The sequence below is a fragment of the Trichechus manatus genome, unplaced genomic scaffold, assembly GCF_000243295.1.
Source record: "Trichechus manatus latirostris isolate Lorelei unplaced genomic scaffold, TriManLat1.0 scaffold00081, whole genome shotgun sequence".
NCBI classification, from domain to species: domain Eukaryota; kingdom Metazoa; phylum Chordata; class Mammalia; order Sirenia; family Trichechidae; genus Trichechus; species Trichechus manatus.
Genome location: NW_004444017.1, coordinates 2,571,620 through 2,589,255, shown reverse-complemented (window position 1 = coordinate 2,589,255; position 17,636 = coordinate 2,571,620). Strand labels below are relative to the sequence as shown.

At 40.2% G+C, this 17,636-nt stretch overlaps 1 protein-coding gene across 4 annotated transcripts in view; it reads left to right on the top strand.

The window, feature by feature from the left end:
- The window catches only part of TULP3 (TUB like protein 3), a 96,460-nt gene extending 86,840 nt beyond the window's left edge, over positions 1-9,620 (top strand). For all 4 annotated transcript variants that reach the window (XM_023735678.1, XM_012556939.2, XM_023735679.1 and 1 more), the window contains 4 exons: positions 4,323-4,437; positions 6,064-6,162; positions 6,592-6,763; positions 7,342-9,620. In XM_023735678.1, coding sequence (XP_023591446.1) covers positions 4,323-4,437; positions 6,064-6,162; positions 6,592-6,763; positions 7,342-7,475 — 520 coding nt within the window. In that variant the 3' untranslated portion in view covers positions 7,476-9,620. The remainder of the gene's footprint in view (positions 1-4,322; positions 4,438-6,063; positions 6,163-6,591; positions 6,764-7,341) is intronic.
- Positions 9,621-17,636: the final 8,016 nt, after the last annotated feature.

Below are 17,636 nucleotides of genomic sequence, written 5' to 3'. Positions count from 1 at the left end.
GGGGTTGTTAACCAATGTCATAAAACAGCATGTGTGTTACTGTTACATGAGAAACTATCTGTTCTGTAAGCCTTCACCTGAAGTACAATAAAATATTAAAAAAAAAAAACAGAAACAAAAAACTCAAACTCTCCACTTATTCCATGCTTTCCTGAACATGTTGTTAGTTGCCGTCAGATCATCTGCGAATCGTGGTGACCCCCATGTACAACAGAACGAAACTTTGCCTGGTCCTTCGCCATCTTCATGATGGTTGGCATGCTCAAGTCCATTGTTGCAACTGCTGTGTATTTTGAGTGCTTTTCTACCTAGAGGGCTCATCTTCTAGCACTGTATCGGACAGTATTCTGTTGTGATCCATAGGGTTTTCATTAGCTAATTTTCAGAAGTAGATCGCTAGGCCTTTCTTCCTAGTCTGTCTTAATCTGGCAGCTCCACTGAAACCTGTTCACCATGGGTGACCGTTTTGGTATTTGAAATACCAGTGTCACAGCTTCCAGAATCACAGCAACATGCAAGCCACCACAGTACAACAAATTGACACATAGGTGGTGGTTGCTGAACATAGCTGGAGGAAAATACAACCAGGATGATTTATCTCATTGAAAATATATTACCACATGAGTCCAGTACAACTAGATGGTGCCCAGCTACCACCACTGACTGACCGCGATCACAACAGAGGGTCCCGGACAGAGCTAGACAAAAATGTAGGACAAAATTCTAACTCACAAAAAAAGACCGGACATACTGGCCTGACAGAGACTGGAGAAACCCTTAGAGTATGACCCCCGGACACCCTTTTAGCTCAGTAATGAAGTCACTCCTGAGGTTCACTGTTCAGCCAAAGATTAGACAGCCCCATAAAAGAAAACGAGACTAATGGGGCACAACAGTCCAGGGACAAGGACTATAAGGCAGGAGGAGACAGGAAAGCTGGTAATAGGGAACCCAGTGTTGAGAAGGGACAGTGTTGACATGTTGTGGGGTTGTTAACCATTGTCATAAGACAATGTGTACTAGCTGTTTAACGAGAACCTATTTGTTCTGTAAACCTTTATCGAAAGTACAATAAAAAGTAGATACAAGAGACTAAATGGGCAGCTTCTAACTGGAGGTGAGATGGGAAGGCAGAGAGGGTTAGGAACTGGTTGAATGGACATGGGGAATCAGGTGGAAAGGAGGAGTGTGCTGTCACAGTATGGGGAGAGCAACTGGGGTCACATAACAGTGTATGTATAAATTTTTGAATGGGAGACTAACTTAAAATGTAAACTTCATTTAAACTACAACGATAAGTAAATAAAGTACAATTTTAAAAAAATATATTACCACAAATTCAGTGGGACCTGCTGTACTGTCTAAGCAGTTGTTTCTCCCAATCTGATGTGATTATTTCACACCTCTCTTCTCAAACTTCCCTTTTCCCCTCCTCCCAACTTACTCACAGGTGATAGTCACGCTTCTCATTGAGAAGCAGAAGTAATCAGAAGGAAACTTCTTCATTTTCTGCCAACCTAACTGCATCTATATCTGTATGCTTTGCCTTCTCTACTGTCACAATGATAAAATATTCCTGCTACTGCTATATCAGGCCAAACCCTTAACAGATTCCACTCACTCTACCTGTTCAAAGACTGCTCCTATAATTTTCTCCTTTATCTCCAGTATGTCAGGTTTTCCTTTTTAACTAAATTGATTTGCAGACATGCTATATCTCACACACACACACAAAAAACCCTCCTTTGATTCCACTTTCCCTTCTGTCACTCATTTATCTTTTCCTCTTTGTTGTAAATCTTGAGTTATTTAATACTGTCCATCTCTTCCTTCCTCAACCTTTTTTTTTTTAACTTTTTATCTTGAAATAATTTCGAACTTACAAAGTTACAAACATAGTACAGAATTCCTATATAGCCTTCAGCCAATTTCCCTAAATACTAACATCTTACCTAACCATAGTACAAGGAGCCCTGGTGGGACAATGGTTAAGCACTCAGCTTCTAACTGAAAGGTGTATGGTTCCAATCCACCAGTGGCTCCATGGGAGAAAAGACCTGGCAGTCTGCTCCCATACAGATTACAGTCTACAAAACCCTACGAGGCAGTTCTACTCTGTCATCTAGTGTTGCTATTAGTCAAAATTGACTCGACAGCACACAACAACAACAGCAACCATAGTACTATTATCAAAACTAGGAGATTAACTTTGATACAGTACTATTAACACCCTGTTCAAATTTCACCAGTTGTCCCACTGATGATCTTGTTTCTGGTCAGTGATCCAATCCAGGATGCCACATTACATTTAGTTATGGTCTTCTTAGTCTCATTCAGTTTGGGACAATCCCTCAGTCTTTTTTGTCTTTCATAACCTTGGCACTTTTGAAGAGTATTGGCCAGCTATTTTGTAGACTGTCCCTGAGTTTTGGTTTGTCTGATGCTTTCTCATGATTAAATTTTTGGCAAGAATACCATATACGTGACCTTGTGCCCTTCTCAGTGCATCCTATCAGGAGGTACGTGGTATTGATGTTCATTTTGACAGCTTAGTTGAGGTGGTGTCCCTTATTCTTTCTTAACCAACTTCAATCAGATTTCTTCCTCACTGTTCAACTGAAACCTCTTGTCAGTGTCACCAGTGACCTCCATATTGCCAGATTCAGTGGTCCATTCTCAATCCTCATCTGACTTGACATTTAGTGGAAGAATTTTCTTCACTCAACATCTGGAATGACATTTTTTTTTTTTTTTTTCAATTTTATTTTCTTGCTATCTGACAAGCTGTTCTGTTTCAGTTCTCTCTTGGACCTTCTTCCTGACTGCTAAATGTTGGAGTGTTCTAGGAACCTTCCTCAGACTCCTTCTTCCCTCCTCCTCCCTCTCTCCTTCCTCCTCTAAAGTGATCTTATTCACTACATACTATTAACCGCCATCATCTATTTATTAATAATTTCCATATTTACATATCAACCTTGAACTTTCTCCCCTGAGCTTAAAATTCATCCACTCATCTTACTTGGCATCTCTACTTTGATGTCTAAAAGATTTTGCAAACCTAACATGTCTAGAACATAATTTCTTTTGATTTCCATCCCCAAAACCTTGTCTCCTATCTTCCTCATCCAGTAAATGGTACCACCATTCATCAGTTGTTCAAACAAAAACCTAGGAGTCATCCTCAGCTTCTCTTTTTCTCTCACTCCCACATCCAGTCCATCAGCAAGTGTTGTCCACTGTACCTTCCAAATCTATCAAAAATCCAACCACTTCTTGCTGCCTCCACTGTCCACTTTAGTACAGGCCACACAATACCTTACTTTTTAACTCTCCTCTCCACTTCCACTCTTGCCTTTCTATTTTCCATACAACAGCTAAAACATAAATCAGATCACATCGTGCTGTTTCTTAAAACCCTCTAATGCCTGCCTCTCCATTGCTCTTACAATAAAATCCAAAGTCCTTACCATGGTTTACAGTGCCCTTAAACAGTGCCCTTAAATGACCTGTGTCCTGGCTACCCAATTTCATCCTCCCACCGCGCTACCTCCCCTAGCCCCACACACACTCTGCTCCAGCCATTCAGGCTTTCTTAGAATTTCCTGAATATGCTAAGCTCATTCTTGCCTTAGGACCTTTCTACTGTTTCCTCTGCCTGGAACATTCTTCCTCTACATTTCCCTTGGCTAACTCTCTCATCTCATTCAGGCCTTTGCTCAAATGTCACTTCCTTAGAGAGGCCTTCTCTGACTATCTAAAATAGCACAGTACATCACTCTCTAGTCCTTTACTTAATTTTTTCCCCATCACTTATCACTTGCCATTGTGCTATTTTTTGTGTGTATTGTCTGCCTTTCCCTATTAGCAGTTCCAGGAGGGGAGAGACTCAGTCTGTCTTGTTCACCATTGTATCCTTAATGCCTAGACTGATAGCTAGCATATAGTAGGTGCTGAACAAATATTTGTTGAAAGAATGGCTAAATAAAATATAGTTCTTCCATTCTGTGGAAATTATGCAACAGCTAAAAAAATGAGGTAGCTCTTCATGTATTAAGAAAATATCTCATTATTTTAAATTAAAAAAATCTAGTTTCAGAACAGTCCTTTTTACAGTGAGCATGTAATGATATTGTAATCTTCAAAAACAATTCTCTTAAGTCCCTTCCTTGTTTTAATGATAGATCTTTGAAAAAGTGGTGATGACCATTTAGACATTTAGAGAATAGGCAAAATAGACCGCTATTCTGTTACTTACCTCTCCTAGATTGTGTTTGTGTAAGAGAAGTAGAGATCATCCTGGTGACCTTCTCTCCTGATTTTAGATCCAACCTCATGGGGACCAAGTTTACAGTTTATGACCATGGAGTCAGCCCAACCAAGGCCCAGGGCCTGGTAGAGAAGGCCCACACCCGGCAGGAGCTGGCAGCCATCTGTTATGTAAGTGCCATCCTCATCGCTTACTCTTTTCCTTTGTCTCCTGGACATCATACTGGTACTTCAAGCTTAATGTAACCAAAGCTGAGCTCATAATCTTCCCTCCCAAGCCTATTTCTATTTCTATGATCCCTCTTTTCTGTTGCTGGTATCATTTCTCCATATATTTGTTTTAATTATTTATAGCTCATGAACTGCCAGGTTCAGTTATTTTTTAATTTTGTTATATTACTTCCTTTAGTTTATCCCCTCTTCTCTTTTCCTGATGTCACTGTATTAAGTCAGTCCTTCATTACCTCTTACCCATTGGCCAGAGGTTACAATAAATTAGAAACTGGTCTCTTTGCTTTTAGTCTTTTCCTGTCTAGTCTGTTCTATACTGTTGTCAGATAAATCTTCCTAAAACATAGCTACAGTGGATCCTGGTGTTCTTCTGCTTCAAATTTTTTAATTGGTACCCACCGCCTACAGAATAAAGTTCTAAATGCGGTAGCCTTTCCTTTCAGACTCCCCCTCCCATTCCTGTCATTCTAGCCACACTAGCCCTCCTGTAGTTCCTTTGCTCCAGCCACACTAATCTGTCCTCACCTGAGAGCCTTCCTTTTTCCCCTTCCTTCCCTTTGTTTAATCAATTCCTACTGATTCCATCAAAGAATCACATCCCGACCACTAGATGTGGTTGACATTCCTTTGCATATGTCACCATGGCACTCTGTGCTTCCTCTGGTAACCCGCATAGTGTTACTACATGTTGAAGGTGGACCATCTCTACCAGAAACTGTGAACTCTTATTCTCTGCTGTATCCACACTAGCACAGGGACTGGTGCACAGTAGGCATTCAAATAGTTGTTGAGTGAAAGAAGGCAAGAAGGAATTAACCCAACTTAGTTGTTGCTTTCATCCCAAAGTTTCAACTTAACCCTAAATTGAAATTATTCTCATCATTTGATTCCCATGAGATTTTATATAAGTGTCTGAGAACAGTTTGACTTAACAGCTTATAACATATAGTATTTGTCCTCTCTAGCCTCAGAATTACTTAAGTCTTATAACCTATGCATTATGTATATATTTTTCCACATACCCACACACATACATACTATATGCACACACATTTAGAGAGAGAGAGAGAGCAAACCTATTTAATGAGTATCTATTTAATGTGCTTATTTATATTTACATAATCTGCCTGGCTTAACAGGCATTTGAGTTTTTTACCTCCTAGTACAGGCCCTATTTAATTTAAACTAATTTTCACTGTGTATCATATAATGTCATACCTACATTGGGAAATAAATATTTGTTGGTGATGACAAAGTTGGACAGTTTGCTCATTATGCAGTTATCTCAAATTTCACTTAAGGCTAAAGAGTAAGAGTAAAGTTTCAAGCCAGTAGAATATGTTTTAAATTCAGGTGTTCAGATTAGGTTTAAAAGCAGATATAGTATCACTTTTCTGTTTTTGATTCTCTCTCTTTCTCTTTATTTAACTACAGTAATATAATATAGTAGTTATTGGTGCTCTTGACATTGTCAACATTTTACATGTCCAAGAAAGTCTCATGTTAAGAAGGTGGTCTCTTTTTACTTTCTGTTTCCAAGTTCTGCATAATTTTCTTATTTTCTAGGAAACAAATGTACTTGGCTTTAAGGGGCCTAGGAAAATGTCTGTGATTATTCCAGGGATGAATATGAATCATGAACGGATACCATTTCGGCCACGAAATGTAAGTAAGAACATATTTGATCAGCAAATGGACTTTAAAAGACAAGAATACAATACAGAAGAGATCAATTAGGAAAAAAAAAAACAAATATATATATATATATGTTGCTTCTTCTTGAATCCCAAGCTCAAATATGGTTCATAATCTTCTTTAGGAGAGCCATTACTCTAGAACCTCAGGATAAGTGTCATTTCAGAGTAGTTGCTAAAAAGTTGCTCATTCAAAATCACTTAGTCTGCAAAGAGAAATGCTGAATATTGGATAAGAATAAAAAAATCTGGTTTAATTTGTGGCTTTCTTTGCTTTTGCTTTAATTTACCCTTTCTGAAGTGAAGAAAAGATTCCCCTACTCTACCTTCCGCCTCACAGTTGAGACTGAATGAGTTCTTATGTTTCTCAGTTCAAAGTAATGATTTTCCCTCTGAGCAGGACCATGAGAGCTTAATTTCCAAATGGCAAAATAAGACAATGGAGAACTTGATTGAACTGCACAACAAGGCCCCAGTCTGGAATGACGACACCCAGTCCTATGTCCTGAACTTCCATGGCCGGGTCACTCAGGCATCCGTGAAGAACTTTCAGATTGTCCATGAAAATGACCGTAAGCCACAGAAAGGGCTGGATGGGAATAGGAGAAAGATGTTTTTACATGATGGGGAAATGAACATTTTCTGTAATTCATATGGGAGATTATATTCAGGAGAGAATTATTTAAGACAGATTATTTCTTTGGAAAGGCAAAACTACAGTTTTAGAAGAAAACTTCTAAACCACTGTGTTGAGGGAGGGGAGTAGGAGAGATTTACTATGGCAAATCAGAGAAGTCTTAGGTAAGGCTGTTCAGGGAAGCAAACACAAACAACCCTCAATGAAGGTTCCTTGGTAACTCTAGCCCACAGAGCTTGTACTGTTCCCAGTAAGCTACTCTTGACTTTTTTTCTCCTCTTGCCTGTACATGCTAGTCAGGAATAGCCTCCCTTTTCTCTGTAGTTGAGAGGAATAGTAATAGAAACTTGGCTCTTGATTAGCAGGCACTCCTGGTAATACCTCTTTCCATCCTTCTAAAAGTTTCTTATTTTAACTTTCAAGAGACCTGGAGGATTTTTCTGTATCTTAAATAGGCTTCTCCCCACTACAAGCACATTATCTTCTAATGTCCTGATTTCTTTCCGTTTACAGCTGACTATATAGTCATGCAGTTTGGACGTGTAGCAGACGACGTGTTCACACTGGACTACAACTACCCGCTGTGTGCACTGCAGGCCTTCGCCATCGGGCTTTCTAGCTTTGACAGTAAGCTAGCATGTGAATGAGAGAAAAAGCAGGCACAGAGCTGGACTTTCTCACTACAGAGCTTTCAGAAGCAGATAGTTACCTCCCTTGCCCCAAGATATGAAGAGCAACAGTCTGTCCCTTTCGAATGTGTGTACACACACCCACACTCCTTCTCTGGATTTTTTAGACTTGGTCAGGGATCACATTTCAGCATGGGTGAGAGATTGTTCACAGCACAGAGAAGGTTCATCCAGAGCACAGTGGTGACTCCTGAGGTTATTGCCCACAGATGCTATGCCTTAAGAGTCAGACTTCCCTGTGTTTTCTAGAGAGGGACAATTCCCTAAATTGCCTTTATTCTCCAGGGCAAGGGTTGGCAAACTTTCCTGCAAAGGGCCGGATAGTAAATATTTTAGGCTTTGCAGGCCATATTGTCTCTCAAAACCGCTTAACTTTGCCTTTGTAGTGTAAAAGCAGCCATAGGCAGTTCATAAACGACTGAGTGTGGCTGTGGTCCAGTAAAATTTTATTTACAAAAACAGGCAGCAGGCCAGATTTGGCCTGTGGGCTGTAGTTTGCCAACACCCGCTTCAGGTATATCCATATCATCTACGGGCTTGGACATCTTCCAAAATGTCCCGTGGTGCTTGTGGTTGTGAGATCATATGAGTGAAAAATGGATCTATCTAGGAAACAGCAGTCCTACGGAGTGGATCTGAAGAGGTTCTTGTGCTACATCCACTGTTATGTAGCCTTTACCTTGTGTTGGTGGCAATGGTTTCTAAAGTATCATCTACCATTAGGACTGGGAAAACCCAAAGTCAGTGATCATTTGAGTCCACACACATGACTTAGCACTGCCGTTCACCCAACTTTCCCATGGGAGAAGGCAACGTCAGCCACTTTACCCACCCTAAAAGAAGAACTTATGCTCGCTCAGAAACAAATCCAGAATTGTATTTTCTTTATCACAGAAAGTGTGGTATTTGTTTCCCAGACCCAGCTTGTTTTCCCCCTGGGGCTGCTGGGAAGGTACTGATGTCACAGTCCCTTTCTTCCCTTTCTTCCCTCAGAGCAGGTTGGCTGGCACCAATCTCAGTCAAAGTGGCTATGGCCAAATTTGTGAGAATTTTATATAATTGTCTTAATTTCAGTTTAGGCTTTTAAGGCATAAACTCTAGAGGTGACTTCTTAGTCCAGTAAAAACTGAGAGTAATATGACAGTTGCCTTCATTTTCAACCCAGGAGTGCCTCCCACAGCTATAGTACTATGGAGCCGTTAGGATAGGTGGACACAGACACCTGTAGACAGCGTAAGACACAAGAGAACATTATATGTAGAAATTTGTCATTGTCTTTATCAAAAGCAGAGAGGTGGCAGGAGAGGCTTTGGTGAGGAGCAGCTAGCTAACTCTTGAGCTTATTGGGCAGAGCTTTGGGCCCTTCTTCTTGACATAAACTTTACCAGCTCTCTGAAGTTCATTGATGCAAACTTTACTCCTGCCACTTTTTCTCACAGATCCTAAGATTTTTGCTGAGTCTTTCAGATTATTAGCACCTTCCAACAAATCATCCGACCCTTATACCTGCTCACCAGTCCCAGAGTGCATCTGAATCTTGAGAATCCAAAAACTTTGTCAACTCTACATTCAGCATTGTTCAGGTCCCAAGCCTTTTGCACTGAGCTGTTTGCCAGCATGGGGCAAGGAATCAGTGGCTATCGCTCCATAATATTTCCCTTCTGTGGGCTTCCTTTTCTTCCCTGCTGCCTGCTGCTCCTTGCTCCACGTCAAATAGCCATGTGAAGGAGAGGGAACTGGAAGATGTAAAGACCCTGTCTGCTTTGTTTTGGCATGATTGGTTTCCATCTCAGGCATGCTTCCCATCAAGTGCCTCATCTACAGAAGTGCCCTAAGGCCCTTCAGACCTCCCTACCCACCGTCCTGATGTACTGTCTAAAAGCCACCCTTGTTGAAAACAGAAAGCTGTTAACTTATCTCCAGTTGCAGTATATGGCAGCGTCTGGAGAAGGGGAGCCTACAGTGGGGCGACTGGACTTGATCCTGCTTCCTCCTACTCTCTCTGGCTTGGAGAGAGATATACTCCAGCTTCATGTGCTTTCTGCTCGAGTGTGCAGGTGATTGGTTTTACAGAAATTGTATTTATACCTTTTGTATGCTACAGAAATAAACGATAATTTATATAAAAATGTGAGTGTCACTGTTTTTCTTTACAAAGTCCCATGCCTTAGAGTTCCTACTGTCATGTTCTGTAATAATGATTTTCATCACTTGCCAAGCGTGAACTAATCAGTTCTTTGAAGCCAAGTTAAGTATGAGCATGAACTTTCACCCTAGGGTGGAGCAGGAGTCTGCAGACTGAGAAGTCTGAATTCCAGAGACTCTCTCTCTAGACACATCATGCACATGATACCAACGGGTTTTCTGGACAGATGATGGAACAAAGGGCTGAGCATAGAACGGGCCACCGAAGGGTAGGAATTGTATTGTTCTGGATGCTCACGATTGCTTACTGATTCAGCAGCAAAACATTAAATATTTAATGGTGAAATAGATCCCATCTCTTGCCTCTAAGTGTTCACATTTTAAAGCTACCTTATACAGACAAGCTGAAAAAGATTTTGTGTTCACAAATTCTTACTAGGCTCCCTGCTCTTATTAGTGTCATGATGAGAACAGAACATGGAAGGAACCAGGAAGAGCCTAAAAGGCAGGACCAGAGCTGGAGTCAGAGTTTAATTTTAGTTCTTACAGCTTAATTTCTCTCTTTCACCTGAGTCTTTTTGGCTAAGATACATGGTTGGCCAAATGGCTTGTTTGTAACACAGCTTTGTATACTTCTCAGTGACGGGGAATATATCAGTGGTCATTGACATGAAAGATTTCACTAAGTGTTATCTAAAATGGACCTGGAAAAGGCCCTTTTTGATCAGAAGTTTAGTGAACTTCCTCCACAAAGAAAACCTTGAGATGTTGCAATCTGCCTTTTTCCTCAATCCTCCAGCACCTTCTCTAGGTAGAATGGCGCCTGCCCACGTACTTATACTATATGTCCAACATCTGCTTCTCTCCGGTTTGTGGACCTCTCAGACTTCTCAAAATGAACTGCAGCTAGGGGCTTGCCAGGAACTTGCCAGTTTCTGTCCCACCTCCTCGGACACTGAGGTTTCTTAACCACTTGTTTATTGGATCATTTTGCCTCCTCTCCTCACTTTGGTCTCCTCGTTATCATAGTGTATATTCTTTAAGAGCCTCACAGTCATCTTTATCAACCAACACAGACTCTTCTCTCCACAAAAACCTGGAGATACCACAGTAAATGAAGAACTTGCCGTTGGTACTCTGTAAGGTTAGGGAAGCGCTGGTTAAACCACAGATGGTTTCGTGGCACCACCTGCTGACCAAAGGTGTGCATTACACATACATTGAAATAAGTGTATAGCAGATTCTGCAGTCCAGGTGAGGGAGGTACAAAGGGCTCGAGTGACTTCCACACCTGACCACACTATCATATTTTTACCGAGCACCCTTGTGCATGACTCTCTTCTGAAGTTCTGAGAACAGTAATATTCTAGAATTTAGAAACCAAATGAAGTATTCATGTAAAATGCCCGGGATCTGGTAGAGGGTATCAATGTTACCATTTTTATTATCTTTTAAAATGGAACAATGAATTTTGAATAACATTTTTAGCCACATAGTTACACAAAACAGCTTATAATCGCTTTTAAGGCAATTTGTGGTTTTCCAGGGACTATGATGAAGGGAAGGAAAAACAGCAGGTTTTTCCTATACATCTAAGTTCTAGCCTCAGCTCTGATCCTACCTCACTCTCCTTGTTTTGTACCCATTTCTTCATTTTTACTTGAAGTAACAGCCCAGGCAAAACAGCCCTGATACTAAGGGAGAATGAGGAGAACAGGATACAAGGAAAAGATTAGTCCGAAGGACTAATGGACCACACCTACCAAGGCCTCCACCAGACTGAGTCCAGTACAGCTAGATGGTGCCTGGCTACCACCACTGACTGCTCTGACTGGGATCACAACAGAGGGTTCTGGACAGAGCTGGAGAAGGATGTAGAACAAAATTCTAACTCACAAAAAATGATCAGATTTACTGGCCTAAAGGAGACTGGAGAAACTCCAAAAGTATGGCCCCCAGACACCCTTTTCGCTCAGTGGTGAAGTCACTTCTGAGGTTTACCATTCAGCTGGGGATTGGACAGCCCCATAAAACCAAACGGGACTAATGAGGCACAGCAGTCCAGGGACAAGGGCTAGAAGGCAGAAGGGGACAGGAAAGCTGGTGATAGGGAACCCAAGGTTGAGTAAGGACAGTGTTGACATGTTGTGGGGTTGTTAACCATTGCCATAGGGCAACACTTGTACTATCTGTTTAATGAGAAACTATTTTGATCTGTAAACCTTCATCTAAAGTGAGAATAGCAGCACAATTAGAAGACTGTAGTCGATGTCACTGAACTGTGCATGTAGAAATTTTTGAAATGGTGTATCTTTGGCTATGTATATTTTCACCAAAAAAGGTTGAGAAGGGAGAGGGTTGACATGTCGTGGGGTTGTTAACCAATGTCATAAAACAATATGCGTACTACTGTTTAATGAGAAACTATTTGTTCTGTAAACCTTCACCTGAAGTACAGTTTAAAAAATTAATTTAAAAAAGCCCTGGTAATAACAGAAATTTTTGAAACATTTCAAATGTAAGATGAGCTCCCTTCATGATTTTTTTCTTGCTCTGCCTAGCCTTTTGGTCCATAATGCCCATGATCCTTTGCACACCGTCTTGCCAACAACGGCTGTGGCCCAGAAGTATGAGTGTGAAAAAAGAGGGTAAGCTATGTAGAGAGTACAGCTGGAGGGGGCCAAGGTGGAGGTAGGATCTTTCCTGGTCCATCACCACCTCGTATTATACAACTTTGGTTTAATATAGTGACTCTCAAGCCTCAGGGGTTTAACATCTAGCTGAACACTTATCTACCTGGACTCTCTTCCTTCTTAGGATTCTCAATTATTCTGAAAGTAATTATCCAGTGTATGGATAAGCTCTTTCTGCTGTAGTCTGGTGTCATGGTTTGAATTATGTCCCCCGAAAATTGTGTATATCAGTTTGGCTGGGCCATGAATCCTGGTACTGTGTGATTTTCCTAAATGTTGTAAATCCTGCCTCCATGATGTTAATGAGGGAAGATGGGTGGCAGTTGTGTTAGTAAGGCAGGACTGGATCTACAAGACTGGATTGTGTCCTGAGGCAATCTCTTGAGATATAAAAGAAGCAAGCAGAGAATTGGGGACCTCATACCATCAAGAAAGCTGTGCCAGGAGCAGAGCGTGTCCTTTGGACCGGGGTCCCTGCACAGAGAAGCTCCTAGTCTGGGGGAACACTGAAGAGAAGAAGGCTGACAGAAAAAGCTTTCCCCTGGAGCTGACGCCCTGAATTTGGACTTTTAGCCTACTTTAACTGTGAGGAAATAAACTTCTCTTCATTAAAACCATTCACTTGTGATATTTCTGTTATAGCAACACTAGATGACTAAGACATCTGGGATAGGAAAGTTAGGAAGGAAAACAGACTGAGGAGAAAGGAGGGTGTCAGGCAGAGGAGGGCTAGGAATTACATCAAGATTCTTAAAGTTGAGTCTAACTGCAATTCCTAAGATACTCATGCATGCTCAGGACAAACTACATCAGTATAAGGTAGAAATATGACCTTAAAAAATGCTTCCTAATTTTGCCTTTGGTCAATCTTATGTTGCTCTTTATCAAAGAGAGAGAGATAAATTTTAAATATTAACTGTCATGGATTGGATCATGTCGCCCCAAAAATGTGTGTACCAATTTGCCTGGGCCATGATTCCCAGTATTTTATGATTGTCTACCATTTTATCATCTGATGTGATTTCCCTATGTGTTGCAAATGCTATCACTATGATATAATAAGATGGATTAGCGGCAGTTATACTGATCAGGTCTACAAGACTAGGTAGTATCTTAAGCCAATCTCTTTTGAGATATAAAAGAAGCAAGCAGAGAGACATTGGCACCTCATACCACCAAGAAAGCAGTGCCAGGAGCAGAGCACGTCCTTTTTCCTGAGGTTCCTTCGCTGAGATGCTCCCAGACCAAGGGAAGGCTGATACATCACAGGGACCTTTCTCCAGAGCCGACAGAGAGAGAGAGCCTTCCCCTGGAGCTGGCACGCTGAATTTGGACTTGTAGCCTACTAGGCTGTGAGAGAGTAAATTTGTCTTTGTTAAAGCCATCCACGTGTGGTATTTCTGTTATAGCAGCACTAGATGACTAAGACAGGAACTATGTCATATGGTTCAAAGTAAATTTTTAAAGAATAGTTAAAGCCTCTTTCTACATCTCCTCTTCGTGTTTCCCTTGCCCTACTCCACTCCTATAGTTAATCACTTTTACTATCTTTCCAGTGTTTTTAATGCAAAAAATAGAAATGTATTTATAATATCCCATCCTTTGTGCCCAAAGGGTAGCATACTGTATACATGGTTCTGTAACTTGTTGTTTTCACTTACTATATCCTGGAGATATTCCCATATCTGTAAATAGACTCCTTCCTCATACTTGCTTATGCTCCACAGATTTCCATTGTGGGAAGTACTATAGTGTTTTTAACTAATCTCCTGTAGATGGACATTCAGCAAAACATGAAAAATTTTCATCAATGTGTTTGAGCATAACAGGGCTCCAGGGACCCATGCTATCTATTTTAATCCTCTTCTTTTTCACTCATGACACTCAATAACTCCCACAACGTTACAGCTTTACACTTGACGTCTTTCACAGTCCTGAACACTTTCCATAGCTCTGTAAGTGTTATCTGACTGCCTACTGGACATCTTTTGGATGGGCCACAGCTGTGCTGTCCACTATGATAGCCACTATTACATGTGGCTATTAACATTTACATTAATTAAAATAAAATAAAATTTAGTTCCTCACTCAGACTAGCTACATTTTTGGTGTTCGATAACCATATGTGGCTAGTGTACTGTATTAGACAGTGCAGATAGAGAACATTTTCATCATCCTAGAAAGTTCTATTGGACAGTGCTGGTCCACAGGAATCTGACCATTAGGTGTCCAAAACTTAACTTCTAACCAATCATCTTCCTGTTACGGGTAAATTGTTTACTTGTCTACCTCCCCCACTAGACTATAACCATATTTTTGCAAATAACACGCCCACATAAATAATATGCCTACATATAGCACACATTCAACAATAATGTGGGAGGGGGTTACAAGGTTGGCAAAAAATGTATAAAATGCACATTATTTGCATAAAAATACAGTAGTACCTTGAAGTGCAGGGATTGTGACTTTTTTCTGTTTATTGCTAGTATCTACCTAGCCCAGTGCCCAAGGACTTCATGCAAGTTCTGTAAATGTGAGAAGAAAAAATGAACGGTGAAGAAACTGAGACTTATAAGTACGCCCAAGGTAAAAATCAGTACGTGGATAAGCTGTCGTTTGAACCTCGGTTGTTTAACTCCCCGGTAAGATCATAATACCTGACTTATTGTTAACTCTCATTTTCAAATATTGTATCAAGTAGAGTTACTGAAGAATTTAACTGAATAAGGTGGAAGGGAGCCTTCCCTCCCCTTTGATTTATTCAGGAAGATCCTGGAAACCTGATCCTAGAGACCTCATGGGAGCCTCAGAGAAACTCTCCACTTGAGAACTGTATGGAGAAGACTTCAGCCTCTGGGCTCAGGGAACCCATCATTTTGTTTCAGTCTAGAAATAGTCTGTTGCCAGAGAGTGGACATGGAGCCTATTCTCTTTCCTATTTTTCTTTGATGAAGAGATAATAGAACTAATATTATGCTTATTGAATTTAAAGATTGCTTTTATTCTATGGATGAGGGAGAAAAAGAAGACTCAAACTTTGACAAAGGTCTGTTTTGTCCTTCAAAACACAAGATAAAGTTCAGTGGTACAGAGTGAAGGGTTCTCTTAAGGAAAAAAGTAAACAATAGAAATAAAGGATGTGGAGGTTAAAAAGGAAAAAGAACCTGGGTCACAGTTGACCATAAGCATAATAAGAGTCAGCCACATAATACTCTTTGAAGGTCCTGGGAGGGGGACAGCGGTGTAGAGTATGCTTTGAGGATATCTCAAAAGCAATATATTTGCCTTTTACCTAAAGGATAGGAAATAATCTTTTCTTGATTCTGCCCTGGTCAATTTCTTATTAGGCTATTAAATCTAGTTGTGGGTGTTTTTTTTTTTTAAGTGATGTAGAGAAATTAGGGAAAGAATAGATATACAGTGGTATATAGTTGTAATTACAATTTTTTTCTGATTATAAAAGAAGTACAAGTTGTTGGAGTCCCTGGGTGGTGCAAACAGTTAACACGCTCAACTGCTAACTGAAAGGTTGGAGGTATGAGTCCACCCAGAGGTGCCTTGGAAGAAAGGCCTGGTGGTCTACTTCCAAAAATTCATCCATTGAAAACCCTATGGAATACTACTCAGCCAGTGGAAGAAATGAAGTCTTGGTACATGCTACAGTATGGAGGGAACGTGAAGATATTACGCCGAGTGAAATAAATCAATCACAAAAGTACAAATATTGTTATGACCTCACTTACATAAAAAGACAAGAAAAGGCAAATGTAGAGAGACCAAAGTTTATTAGTGGTTACTAGAGGTGGGAGGTAGGGGAAAAGGGGGGTTAACAGTGATGGAAATATTGCATTGATTAAGGGTAGGGTTGCACAGCTGATTATTGTAATTGCTGTCAGTAAGTTGTTTACCTGTAAAAAGTTGAACTGGCAAAAGTTGTGTAATAGATATATTCACAACAGTGATAAAAAAAAAAAAAAAAAAAGAGTAGCTGCTGAGGCTGCTTATGTACAACCAAAAACCTCATAGAATCTGTTTCCTTGGTTTGGAGGTTTAGGTCATGGTTTCATGGGACATCCCAGTTAATTGGCCTAAAAACATGTTTAGTGTTTCTGTTCCTAATTGCATTGTATTGCGTAGTGTCTGGGGTCTTAAAAGCTTGCAAGTGGCCATCTAAGGCATGACAGTTGGTCTCTATTCGCCTGGAGCAACAGAGGAAGAAGGAGAATCAGGAATAAGAGGAGGATATGGAATGTGTGACTAATTGCCTTCATGAACAACTGCCTCCTTTGCCATGAGACCAGAACTGGATGGTGCCCAGCTACCATTACTGACCATTTTGATCAAAAATTTGGATTCTATAGAAGAATCCTGATCCAAAGGGGGAAAATGTAGAATTTCAAATTCTCATGGACTCCAGACTTTCTGGAGCCATGGGGTCTGGATGAACTGAAACTATTGCCCTGAGATAATCTTTACACCAAAAAAATCTCCTGAAGTCTTCTTAAACCCAAATTATAATTCAGCTTAACTAATAAAAAATGTCTGCCTTGAGCATTATGCTCTTTTAAGAACTATCTATATGGGATCAAACTGACAACAGCAACTCGAAAGATTAGATAGGAACCTTACGGGGCAGTGAGTTTATGTTAATGGGAGTGTGAGAATGGTTACACAACTCAAAGAATGGAATCAATGTCACTGAATTGTACATGTAGAAATGGTTGAATTGGTCTCTGTTTTGCTGTGTATATTCTCAACAACAACAACAAAATAAAAAGAAAAAGAAAACCCTATGAAGCACAATTCTACTCTGACATACATGGAGTTGCCATGAGTCAGAATAGCCTCAACAGCGACTCGTTAACAAGTTTGTTACAGAAAATAAAGACAAATAAAAAGGAGAAAATAAGAAATTCCCTTTATCTTCAATCATTCAGAGATTTTCATTTTTTCAGAAGTAAAATCATCCTATATATACTGTTTTTAGAACCTACTTTTTCACTCCTTACGTCATCAAAGTTTGGTTTATTAAAAACATATTATTAATAGCTGCATACAATTTCATCATATAGATGTGGTTGAATTTAAGAAAGACTCATATGGATAATCTACTTAATTATAATCATGTGGATTGGAAAAACAAAATTTATTAAAGAAATGGAAATAATACCAAACAACACATGGTAAAAGTAGTTAATATGATTTTTTATTTTGACTTTGGAATATAGGCAACACAAATACCCTTCCCACATCAAAACCAGCTCTGACCACACCCCTG